Genomic DNA, 13,594 nt, shown 5'->3' with positions numbered 1-13,594 from the left:
CTGCGTTATTGAGACTGATTAACTGCCATTTTAAATGAAGATCGTGTTAAGTGTTGGATAGTTTAGTCCTCGTGGACAACAGTGCATTTTTTATTCTGGAAGTCAAAAGTTATACTGAATAGTCAGTGCAAGGATCCTAGTATGCAACGAATTTAAAGTTAAGAAAACAGATATATTTAGTCTGAATGATTTCTGTAGAAGTGAAACAACTAATAAGTTAACATAATTAAATATGGAATAATTTCAATAAAAAGAATTGCTTTCTGTTTTCAAGTAAAAATGTGTGTGAGAATGTTTTTAATTACTCTCCCGGCGTCATTATTATGATGTTTTACAGAGCTAAGTTAACAAGAAACTAATCATCCCTAGTCTTAAATGTATAGTTTAACAGCTTTGATTATGCATACTCTCTGAACATGGGCACTGGTCTGTTCATCTAGGTGGTAAATTGGGGAACCAGCATTGGGTAACATGGGTAGAAAGCAAACCAAGTGATTTACTAGGAAACCGTTGAAAATCGTTTTGTGGGTTATAGGTCACTACTTTTGGTTTTTGTCTACTGGGTGTGGTCCTTTGCTTGTGTTTTTTCCTATGACAGCTGTTTTCATGTGTTTCCGTTCTCTTGAGAATGTAGTACTGTTAACGGTTTGCACTGGGACCTGATTTGAATTGTATAGTGTGCTGTGTGTGGATGTGAAACTTGTGTGGCTTTCAAAGCTGGCAGGTAACTTTGAGGTGACACTGGAGGTTAAGCAGGTCATGAGAAGAACTATGTGAACCAGCTCTTAATACACACATGTTTCTTTTCCAACTATTTATTTATGAGTGACTTATGTATGTATGTATGTATGTATATATATGTATATATTGTACTATTCTTAGTTAGCGTATTGTCTGTCTTGTCTTAATGTTGGTTTAAAATGGAGCACTGTAACAAAAAATAATTTCCCCCAGGGATCAATAAAGTATTCTGATTCTGATTCTGATTCTGAATATGCATGGTTTTATGAAAAGCACACAAAATCAGATCTTTTGTTGTCAGCATAGTTGTTTGTGATCTGACCTTGGCCATTTTTATGAGTCATGACATCTCTCAGGTTTCACTCAACCTGTATACCTAGTTAATTTATCTTTCACTTTGACATCTTTTTAATAGTCCTTAGGTAAATGCTTGTCTAAATGATACTTTCTTGTAGTTCTTCAAATTTTTATCGCATGACAAAGTTATATCAGTGCTATGATCCTGTTGCTTGTATCAGTTTTTCGTCAGCAAGCTTTTGTTGTGGTTTAAAATCAAAACTAAAACTTGATGTTGATGGTGAAATAACCTGGAAAGGAAAACTCTTCTCTTTATGATATTTACCTCCTTTATTCTTTTATGTCTTCAGGTAAGACCACACCAGTGAACATGACTGGTTCATCTGACTCTTCCAAACCCTGTGATCCTTTCAAACCGTTCAGTGGCGAGGTCATTGACCCTTTTCAGAGTAAAAAGGGCCTGGGAGACCCATTCAGCGGCAAAGACCCTTTTGTCTCATCCTCAGCATCAAGTAAACCCACTAAAGGCTCTACTTTGGGTTTTACAGACTTCAATTCTGTAAGTTGAGATGAGTGATACTGTTTAACTGTCAGTGTGCACAACAGGTGTCACAGCTCAGTGCAAAGAGCCACACTACCACAATTACAAGGTTTCATTTTACTGCAATGGAAGGATCCTGATGAAGACTGATGAGTGCCAAAAGTGCTGTTGAAGCACAAGACTTAGCAGAGTGTACAGTAATTTAGAATCCCAATGAGACAAAAACCCGTCATCCTTTGGGTGTGTATGGTTGTCACTGTGTCGTATGTTTCTCAGGACCATTTAAACAGCAGCTTTAAAGCAATTCAGCACAGCTGTTGTTCGTTCACCATGTGAACAACACCCACATAGCCTTTCACCCCATGTTTCATTCTTCATATGGATGGACTTTATAGCTTTGATGACTGACAGTGTGTTAGGTGTACAAAAAAAGCTGGTAACAAAATTTAGAGCTGCTTATCAGGAGCTGTAAATGATGTTGACACTATGGACATTCAAAATGAAATAAAGAAATGAATTTCTCTTTCATGCAGAAATCTTCTCTCTATATGTATAACATATACATCTAAAGCAAATACATAAATAAACAAAGCCAGCATTATCCTCTTTCATCTGGCACTCTTATTATTATTCGTCAGATCTATTATTAACTATATTACTATAGTTACTTACATCTCACAGCTTTAAAAAAACATCCACAAGTTATACCTCCGTAAAAGTTATATCTATATGCCTTACAGGCTTAATGTAAGCATCAAAATGACCTTAGCATTGTCCTCTGTCATCCATTGTTATTCTTCGTATGACAGGAATTACAGTTCTCTCATAAATGCACAGACTCTTTAACCACCTCACAGCTCCCAAATTGTGGCTGAAAATCTTAAGAGCATGCTGTCTTTACACTGTTACCACATTCATATAGTACAGTATGCACACATATAAATTGCTGCCACTCATGGTGAAAATTTTTTCCCGAATATTGTAATTAATAGTTGTACCAACAGATAATAAAAGAAGTGTTCTTGCTGCTGAAAGTTAAAGCTGTGATAACACTATGACTAATGGTGAAGTTTCCCTGTAATTAAATAGAATTTAATAATATTTACTTACAAGTACTTAAAGGGAGGTACACTAGAATAAGAGGGTAAAAAGTCATGTTTTTAAATTAAACAATGGAATGATTAAACTATTAATATATATACTATAGATGGATGGATGGATGGATGGATACCCATCTTATATATTTCACAATGCGCCCGATATTTCTTGCAACCTTCAGAAGCCAGTTCGTCTGATTGCTCTTTGGGCAGCCCGTTAGAATTTATTGTATTCTGACAATCAGACTGGTGGTAGCATTACATTTTGATTTGGTTGTGTGGCTCAGCAGGTCATTTGCTAATCAGAAGGTTGGTGGTGGTCCAGTCCACACCCCAGAGTGTCCTTGGGAAAGATATTGCATCCCAAGTTGCTCCTGATGCGTTCATCGGAGTATAAATGCTAGAAAGCAAGTCTCAGACAAACGTCTTTGTATGAATGTATGTGTGAATGAGATGTGTTGTATCAAGCACACTGTGGAGGCCAGGCTATCTGGTGCAGCACTCCATCATGCTCCTTCTTGGTCAAATAGACCTAAGACAGCCTGGAGGTGTGTTTTGGGTCATTGTCCTGTTGAAAAATAAATGACGGTCCAACTAAACGCAAACTGGTTGGGATGGCATGTTGCTGCAGGATGCTGTGGTAGCCATGCTGGTTCAATGTGGCTTCAGTTTTGAATAACCCCCAAGAGTGTCACCAGCAATTTACCAATTTTCCCGACTGACTGACCTTCAGTTCTTGAAGTAATTATGGACTCTTGTTTCTTTTTACTTAGCTGAATGGTTCTTGCCATAATATGTATTCGAACAGTGATCAAATAGGGCTGACAGCTGTGATGATTTTCTCCACTTTCCTCACCACTCCACTCGCAGTTCTCCAGCCTCTACACCACACAGAGATGCAGCTAGTCAAAATGCTTTCTATGGTACTACTGTAGAATGTAGTTAACATGGGTAGGGGTGGGTGAGCACTTCTTAACCTTTAAGAAAGCTAAGTTAGGGTAACTTATTCATTGTGAGCACACTGAATTCTGAGCTCCACTGGAATGACTGAACTTCTTACCCTCTCTCTCTAAGGGAGAGGCCAACAACCTTTCGGAAAAGATTATTTCTGCCGCATGTATCATCACTTATGACCACAGGTTAGAAAAGGGACATAGAGAGCTAAATTGAGAGTTTCACTTTCATCAGCTCTCTCTTCACCACGAAGAGCTGACCTTAACCCCGGTTCACAAAACACATGCAGACTTGGGCCAAACTCACAAACGCAAATATCCCTGAGATGATAAAGAGACTAACGAATGAACTTTCCCTTCCACTACTCCGCCATAGACCTTACCTGGAAGGTTGAGCATTGTGATCCCTTTGTAGTTGGAACACACCCTGCGCTTACCCTTCTGAAAAATTGGAACCACCACCCCAGTCTGCTAATCCAGAGTTACTGCCTCGGATCACCAAGCAGTGTTGTAGAGGCGTGTCATCAGGTCAACTGAACTTGTCCCATACCAAAGTTTTTCCTGCCCGGGTTGCAGCTGTCACCGGAGTTCCACATGCTATCCAAGCCCAATAGGACTCCTCCTTCAGCTTGATGGCTCCTGTATCTTGTAAAGCCAGGCTTATTGTGGTCTGAGTCCAGAAGAGTCTAGACACAAGACTTGCTAAATCCCAAAATATTTGCGGTTTTTCAAAACTGAGTTTTTCCTTATAAACCTTTGTTTGCCACTGTTGGAAGCCATCAAAGGAATCCTTAATAGCCCTCATTTTTGTTGGAAAAGATCTAAATTCTAATTAAAAGAACTAAAGTGTAATTACAGAACAGCTATTTATGTCTGTATCTAAGTATCTCAAAAGCCCACTTTAACTGTACCAAATAATCAAAGCCTTTAAATTTACCCCACCCTCTGCCATGGCACTATATAAACTGGCTTTAGAAATTACAGTTTGGTATTGACACTGTAAGGCTTGCAGAACTGCACTGCAGAGAGTCTAAATTTCATGTTGTGCAGGAAAGGGTGTCAGCACTTTGTGTGGTTTTTTGTTTTGGCAGGAAGAATATCATAGGTGTTTTCAGGGTTTACCAAGACCTTCACAGAGGCAAATGGGTTATATCAGTTGTGGTAGATCTGTTTTTATCACGAGTGTTACTCTGAATTAATTGAGTCACTGAGACTAGAACAACAAACACAAATCCATTTTTAAATCCCCAGATAACCTAACACCTTTTATTCTATTTTAAGCCTGGAATAACTTTTCTGTCAGATTGGTTGACAACTCAGTTCAAATTTTCTGTTGGAATTATCTATTGAACACGAGACACCACAGTATCACTACTCAACTATCAGCTCTTGAGTCTGTCTGCCCTGCACACTCTTGATGTTTGCTGCTATGTTACCGCCTTTGTTAAACTACTTTGATAAGTGTTTTATATTAACTGCTTATTCTTGTAATGCATGTCTTTGTCTTCCATTACTGTTTTAGGTTTTCTCATTATTCTCATGCATCTACTTCCATGTCTATCTTCAACCTGACACTGCAGCTAAGAACAGTGTCTCATGATCTGTCAATGCAACCTAACCTACATTCACAGCTTTACTCGTTAAATTGTAGATTAATACTTCGCTTTACTTAAGACATATGTCTCCTGAAAAACATCACAGTTCATATAAAATTTGTAAAGTATTTGGTGTTTGGCCATCCAGACATTATTTGAACCATGATGTACCATTATAAATTTGAATGGTTCTTGGATCTAATATTGGTATAACTACTATACTAAATCTACTACAGACAACACTTTTATTCCAGCCCTCTGGTAAGGGGACCTTTACATGAAGGTATGTTAGCTTTAGACTGTTCTACTTGATTTACAACATTTATTTCCACTTTTCCAAAATCAGGCAACTGCAGCACCAACACAAGGACCTGTACTTCCTTCTTAAATTAAAAATAGTTTTTTAAAAAGTCATCTACTAAAGGCATAGCACACTTTGCTTTTAGTAGATGACTGTTACATCTGCCAAAACTCATCATTTACATGGTGTTTAAAATACTCAGATACAGATTTGTCATCTACTTTCTCTCACTCTCTGCATGTCACATCTTTTCTTGTAGAGGTCTTGTTAAGCTTTGCTTAGATCTTTGTGTTACACATTCCTGCTTGAAGGGATTCACTGGCATTCTGTTTCTTCACAGTCCATCTGTCTTAGTTTTTTACTTTAGCTTCAATACCTTTTATCAGTTTAAGAATTACTGATTTTATATGATTTTTTATAAACTGTCTAGTATTCGAATGCTAGTAGAATCACTTGATCTAAAAATAAATTACTAACAAATCGCTAAAAATAGTTTTTCAAAATGGACTGCACAGAAACTTGGCCAGTATCCATTTACATTGTCTGTTTGCTGTTGTGTGGTGTAACCAGCTTAGTGTTTTTGGTTATTAACTTCTCTGTTCTATAATCCAACTCTCTAACAGGACCTGACAAAGTCAAGGTAAGAAGCACTATTACATTCACATAAAATGATCATTTGGGAAGTGTTATTGAAAATGTTGTTGAATATTTGTTGAAGAGTAAGACAAGGATTTCAGATGTACAGTAATAGCAAGAGCTTTAGTTGCTAAACTAAAATACAGAAACTGTTTTTAATTTATTATATGAAAAGTGCTGTATACATATAACAAAGGGCAGAGAGTCGCTACTTTTAAAGGTTATTGTAGACCCTGCAAGCAGATTTTTAAAATGGTATCACTAGGTAAAGGTTTGGACACATATGCTAGTTTGTATTCCTTTGTCACCTATTTACACACTCGCCTGAAACTTCTCACATATGCATTTTCTTCAATCTGCATGTCAAAATGTTTTACACCATCTCAACTGGGTTTATTCTTGATATCAGATCATCTGATGGTCAAACATTCAAGGCTAATCAACTTTATTTTGACTAGACAAGACTACAATGAAAATTCTCTCATCTGGAATCATCAAATCAAAGTTGAGATTTTTACTCCTCTAAAGTTCCACTTATTTCTTCTTCTCCTTCTTGATTTATTTCACTATTGTTTCTTTACTGTAGTTTAACCAGAAAGACCAAATTTGCACATTTTGCTTTCAATACTTGATGTTAAGATGTACCTCTGTAAAATCTTAGTTTGTGAAAATGGTAACTGAGAAGCTTCTCCTCAGCAGAAAATGGTTTTAATCTTAAGTGGTTGGAGTGGTTCAGATGTTCCTCCATCCAAATGTTTGCATCGTTCTGCATCCAAGTGCTAATACATGTCAGTTCTACTAAACCAGGGGTCGGCAACCTGCGGCTCCGGAGCCGCATGCGGCTCTTTAGTCCTTATAGCGCGACTCCGTGTGGTTTGGGAAAATAAATTAGAAGTATTTAGCTGAAGTGTAATTTATTTATGTTAGTTCTTTTTTAACTTGTAGTTCTAAATTGGAAGATTATTGTGATTTTGAAATATAAAAATACAATTATATTCTATTATTTTTTCATCACTCAAAATAAGCGTCACACTCGCGGAAGCCGGTGTACCCGCCGAAACGCCGTGCATTTATCGAGACTTTCAACCCCAGGTAGACCAATTATGGATCTTCGGATCCACATTATGTCAACAGCTGTTCTCCACTGTGAACAATGTTAAAGACAAACACCGCTGACGCCTCACAGATGACAGCTTACAGTCCTGCGTAAAGATGAAAGTGACTTCGTACAGCCCTGATTTGCAGATGCTGTGCGCAGAGGTTCAGGAGCAGAAGTTCCATTGTAAACATATCACGGCAGACCCGACGCTGTTTCCATGAACATGCTTTTCAGCATCTCTTTATTGACCACTTTTCACACACGGTTGCTGTATGCATACAGCCGGCTGTAGCTTTTCAGTTCACAGCCCGACACACACCAACACAACAGCATAGATAGCACAGACGTTAAGGCGGCGAGGCGTGATTGCGGGTGCCGCTCAGGTGCGTCCGCCTCCCCTGCAGCGGCGCTGCAGACCACGCCCCGCCACACACATTAACCAGGTAAAATACATATTTAGGCAGAATTTTGCAAATATCTATTTTTCATCTTTTAGCAGCATAGTGCTTTTTTTCCAATTACTTTTTAAAAGTCAGGTCAAGGCTCCAAAAGCCCAAAGGCGATATGAGGGTGGCGGCTCAAAGCAGTTTTTGTTTGCTGGATTATTTTAGTTCAGCTGGGCGTCTTTCCTTTTGTTATATTTCTTTAAGAGTTCAAAATGTGTTAATTACATAAATAAAATGTAATTTTCTCATTAGCACTTCAAGGATTTCATAAGCAACACACCTTAGTTGTTCACACAAAGCATAAAGGTAAAAAACAATATATACAGTGTTATCTTCATTTTAGATGTCAAAAAGTATTTGCGGCTCCCAGTGTTTTCGTTTGCGTGGAAACCGGCTCCAAATGGCTCTTTGGGTGTGAAAGGTTGCTGACCCCTGTACTAAACCAACCGAATGTGCAATATCCAATCAGTATCCATCAGTATCCTGTTTTCAATCTGACAGTGGTTCTAAATTACCTCTAATTTTTGATATGTTTGATAATTGACTTTGTTACTGTTCAAGTTGGAAACTCTTCAAACTTAAACACTGGACACATGTCCAAGTATGTGGATGGACAAATCTGTGTTCTTTTGGCCACAGCTTACGTCTTCTCTGATCTTGTTATGTGGAAAAGGAATTGTTTCAAAAACAAGGATTTATTGTGCAAAAGTCTTGAGCCGTGCCTCATTTCTATATCTTTTGCTTTCAAGGACCAACACTTTTTAAAGTGGTCTTGAGCAAGTTATTGGGTTACTCAGCCCCTCTTGAATGTCTTTCAAAGTTTTTCTTTGGACATTTGCTGCTTTTTTACTCATTTCCAATTTTTACTAGCAGCCTATCAGACAACACAGTTTGACAGAAATAAATTATCTTTTTGACACCAACAAAATGCTATTAGTGGAAAATTTGGCATATCTTCACATTGTGCGCAGAGAATTTGAGGAGACTAGACAAACAGACAACTATATAAGAAGTGGCAGGCCTATACACTGTCTACAGCAGATGAATAGTATCTGAAAATCAAGTCCTTAAAAAATTGGAAAAAAACACAGGACCCGATGGCTACATCTGGCTCTTCAGTTCATCCATTCACTGAAGCCTCATCAAAAATCTTCTCAGTGAAGGGGGCCTGTCTAGGAGCCCTTGAGGAGAACAGGGATAAAAGCATGATGTATGATAAATTGCACAAGAAATGGACTGAAAATCAGTGGCAACGGTGTGTGATGGACTGATTAATCTAGATCTGAAATTTTTAGTCAAGTGGTTGCCAGTATGGGAGAAGGCGCTGTGAGCTTCTACAGCTATCTGCAAAACCACCAGATTTTGATCCACAATGAAATGCCATCTGGAAAGCAACTGATTGGCGACAGCTAGTTTTTTTTTCGCCATGACAATTAACACACACACTGTCCCACACACAAAACAATCAATGCTGTCAGCCACTTATTGGCCTCCCCACAGTCTGGAGCAGTTTGGCATCCACATTTCAGAGCTTTGAGAGCTTTGAAAGCTTTAAGAACTATTCTTTAAGACTACTTGAAGAAATGACAAGAAAGGTGCCTAAGAGAGTTCAGACTGTATCGAAGAATAAAGGTGTTCATACCAAATATTAACTTTCAAGCTGGTTAGAACTGCACAAACTGTTTTTGACTTATATACTGTAGTAAGTTTCCACATTTCAATAAATCTCTTCATCTGTTTTCCATTTTGTTTGCAGAATATAAAGAAATGAAAGACTGCACAGGACTTTTGCACAATACTGCAAATCTCAACGCTCTCTCTCGCACTCTCTCTATCTTTCTCTTTGCAGTTTGGAAACGAGGCTCAGCAATTAGAATGGGCTAAACGTGAAAGCGAGCGTGCAGAACGTGAGCGGCTGAAGAGACTCAGACAGCAGGAACAGGAGGACCTGGAACTGGCCATTGCCCTCAGTAAAGCAGAGATGTCCAATGCATGACCTGGAGGTCCCACTACATGTGAATACTTGTATAGCCATAGTGAGGCTAACCTGCAGACAAAGGTGACTGACTGAAATATTAAGACATGAAACACATCACTGAACTAATTACTGCACACACTCACACAGAACTCCACACTCAGTGACTTTATTGGATTGGAAGAGAACAAGAAACTTTCAGACGAGTTTGGATGATGGCCCTGCAAACAGAAAAAAACAATAAAACAGAATCGTGGGTTGCAAAACATCATTGAAAAACGGGTGCTGACATGAAGAAAAGGGGAACTGAAATATAAAGACGTGGAAAGAAAGCTGCTTGGTAGAAAGAGTGTACAGGCCCCATAGTAGCTACACGGTAATGTTGTTTTACCGATTAGGGAGACTAGCTAATCGCTGCACGACAGTTTGTATCACTTCATGTTTCTTTGTTTTGTTTTTTAAGCTACACTCTCCATATGGAAACAAACCTTGCTGTCATTAATAGAAGAGCAGATGACCTTTTCTTTTGTTGTAACAATCAGCAGCAAAGAAATTGCCCCTGTACTTCTCAGAAGGGACTTGTAAATTGGTTGTATCATTTAGTTAATAGAATTACATGATGTAGTAAGTATGTCAGTTAATATTCAGTGCTAATGCATAGAATGAGGTTTAAATTCCCATTTGGTATAGAGAGGCTTATAGAAAGGACTGGATTCATTCAGTAATAGTCATTAGGGGAGGGTTTAAAAAATCGATTTCCCCGATTCAAATCGATTTTTGTTTGAATAAAGCGATATTGAGTCATTAAATCCTGATTCGATTTTTAATTATTTTTAAGTATTTTGTCAGAAACAACAAAATCTCAGCTTAAAGCTCACAAAATGACTTCAACGACCACAAAACAGCAAATGAGAGCAGTTGAACGGATTCCGCGAAAAGACGTAAACACAAATCGCGGATCGTTCGCCCGAAGATCTGCGCACAGACACGCCGTCAGCTGCTGAAAGCAAACAGATTCTGAAGTCGCAGGTTTTGCCACTTTCCGACCAAAATTCACTGATAGGCAGCAAAAAAAAGATCAAAACTACGCTTCACGTGTGAAACACATCGTCGTGAATTCCCTCTTACTTTACAGTTTTGCTTCCACTGCGATAAAAATCACACTTCCTGCACGGCTCTCTCTCTCACTCTATTTCAAGAACAGTTTCCAATCTGAAATCTGTTTTCTGCATTATGTACAGTTTTATGTACAGCGCTGGTTTTTTTTCTCTGTAACTTTGCTCTGCTTCACTTCAGCAGCGTCAGGTAATGTTTATATGCAGATTCATGGTTTTCTTCCGTTTTTGTTCAACTGCAGAATATTTTTAAGGCGGTTGTCTGCTTTAAAAAGCCAGACCAGGAAAATCTCCTTCATGCTTTTCTGTGTTTTATCCTCAGTTACTTTGACACAAAGGCATCTGCTGTGATGCTCACACCTTTGATGAAGTGTCAGCTTTTTATACACAGATATACAAATGTGGACATGTATTAATGAATGATCAGAACTATAATATTTCTGACTGTCTGAGTCGAAACTGAATCGAATTGAATCGGGGATCGAATCTGGACCTTCTGAGTCAATCAATTATAGAAATGAGTGACAATAACCAGCCCTAATACTCATTAAATATTCTTTTAAGGCCAGACACTTACACTAACAAAGACTGAGATAAGAAGTGAAAAGATCGATATTAACAGTATTTTTAAACTGTATTTAACCACTTTGTTTCAAGCTAGACTAAAGTCAGTGCTTCATTTTTTCTCATGACTCCAGGTGAGCTTATATCTCCAAATATCAGGATTTAGAGATTAAACACTTTAACCAGATAAAGATTCAGGCAATCTGGGATACCAAGAGCCTTATTATCCAATGGTTCCACTGTATAACAATTTTAACAGTAATGTTAAAATTGTCATGAAATATTCCTTCTGTGTACTACTGAAATTCAAAAGGCCTCAAGGAACCACAGACAATATTATCTTTTCAGGTGTGTGCTGTAGTCCCTGAGTTTAAATGGCTTCTCTTGTGAATTTGTCTTTCAGTCCCCAGTTTAAATGTGACATAATGTGAAAACCCACTTTACTTTGTGTTGTGCTTATTTATCATGAAGAAATAAATAATACAGAGCGGGGGGAAGAGACTCAGAGTAGGGTTGTTTTTCTTTGGTACTCTTCTGCCTTGAGTCTGTAGCTTATATGTTTCTCTTTTTCAGTATTACGTTTGCCACCCATCACAGACGCTCCCTTCCTCTGGCTCATCATTTCAGTTTTAAAAAATGAAGACATAAAAGTAACAGAAGCTGAGGGAAGCAGCGTGCATTACATTGGTTTCCTCTAATGTGATAACTACCTAATGAATGAAAATAACTATGTCAGGATATCGACATATTCTTTGGAGTGAGAGTAACGTACTGTAAAAATATGTTTTCCGTTATCATGAGTGAGGTCATCGTGTAGAGTCCTCTGCACTGACCTGTAGAGCTTTCTTGCCGTCTCTGCGGTGTATATAGACAGAGCCTATGCCTCTTCTTGACAACTGTACTCTGATCACAATGATGTGATATCATACCACATCCAGCAAATGAAATAAAAGATGAGGGAATTCATTTTTCATATTTCAACTAGTCTGTTTTTTATTGATTCTTTTGTAGAAACTGATGGTTTTAGCACTGTTTTTAGTTGGTGACTACAGAACGGCAAACACAAGTTGCAGATAGATTTCTGACTGGCAGGAAACTGGATGTTGAAGAGTGCTAATTCTTATGTGACATAGTTTGATGCTCCATAACAACTCACTTTGTTTATTTTAGGAGTTGTCTCTTTACTTGAACTATGAACCAATGCTTAAGGGAGACAGAAATACGTTGTTTCTAGAGTTTTGTTTTGTTTTTTATTTGGATTTTGTTCTTTTGAGCTTCTGAGCTGTTAGTGCAAAGCAAAGCTTACTGATGTGATCTTTATACTGTAACATTGCACTGGATGCAATCTGATGGAACCTAAAAATGTTTCAGTCATTCTGAAATCACTTCAGATTTGTTGCAATTTAATGAAAATATAAACTCCTTCTAATAACAGAAAACACTGGCGTACATTCTGCTTAACTTGAAGTTTAATACATAAAAAAAATGTACTGAAATGTTCAGGTTGCGTCAGATTTCAGTCCAAAACTGTGATGGGATGGTCCCAAATACGAGCTGGAGGCGTGTAAAGGCTCTGAACTGAGTGATATGACAGAATGACCTCCAATAAGTGTTACACTTGCTTTTCCACTCATCACGTTGAAAAAGAAAATGCTGGTACTAATGTGGTTACTTTCATGATGCAACATTGCATATTTGTTTGTCTTTTTCTTCCCAGATGTCAGACATATTGAAACTGCTTTCCAGAGGGTCAGCATTATATAAATCCTTGTAATGTGAATTCACCAAAATAGGAGTGAAAAGTGAAGTTAAGGTTGATAATGCACCCCTGATTCTGCGAGTAAGAAGTGTAAACTGCCTCTCTCAGCTTTTCTTTGTTATGTTCACACATCAAGAGTGTTTCTTTTACTATAGCTGTTACTGAGCGGTGTCCTTAGTATGTGATAAACCTGCTTTCATCTACTTCTCAGTCATAAAACACACGTTGGCTTTTAAGTCTCTGCCATGAACAGAAGCCCCCTCGTGTCCGTCCGTTTTCTCAGTTTAAATAAAACTGTTCATGAGCTTCTACGCGCCAGCCGGTCGTCAGCTACACACTTGTTCTCACTGCATTATAAAACGTTACAGTTAACTTAATTGCTATCGAGTAAAAAGCTTATAGTGTGGTATACTAGAAGTTGAATAAAAAGCTATATGTATTATCTAAAAGGTGCAGTATGTTCAATACCTTACTG

The 13,594-nt window shown here is 38.0% G+C and overlaps 1 protein-coding gene across 7 annotated transcripts in view; it reads left to right on the top strand.

Moving 5' to 3' along the window:
• Positions 1-10,018, top strand: part of eps15l1a (epidermal growth factor receptor pathway substrate 15-like 1a) — a 48,050-nt gene extending 38,032 nt beyond the window's left edge. For 5 of the 7 annotated variants that reach the window (XM_080292168.1, XM_080292166.1, XM_080292167.1 and 2 more), the window contains 2 exons: positions 1,389-1,597; positions 9,556-10,018. In XM_080292168.1, coding sequence (XP_080148294.1) covers positions 1,389-1,597; positions 9,556-9,702 — 356 coding nt within the window. In that variant the 3' untranslated portion in view covers positions 9,703-10,018. Of the gene's footprint in view, positions 1-1,388; positions 1,598-6,148; positions 6,166-9,555 lie in introns of all 7 variants that reach the window. The other 2 variants (XM_026147968.2, XM_026147976.2) reach the window with 2 other exon arrangements.
• The last annotated feature ends 3,576 nt before the right edge of the window (positions 10,019-13,594 follow it).

This window comes from Astatotilapia calliptera, chromosome 17 (genome assembly GCF_964374335.1).
Source record: "Astatotilapia calliptera chromosome 17, fAstCal68.1, whole genome shotgun sequence".
Classification (NCBI taxonomy): Eukaryota; Metazoa; Chordata; class Actinopteri; order Cichliformes; family Cichlidae; genus Astatotilapia; species Astatotilapia calliptera.
The sequence above is the reverse complement of the archived record's forward strand: the minus strand, read 5'-3'. Positions and strand labels throughout refer to the sequence as shown.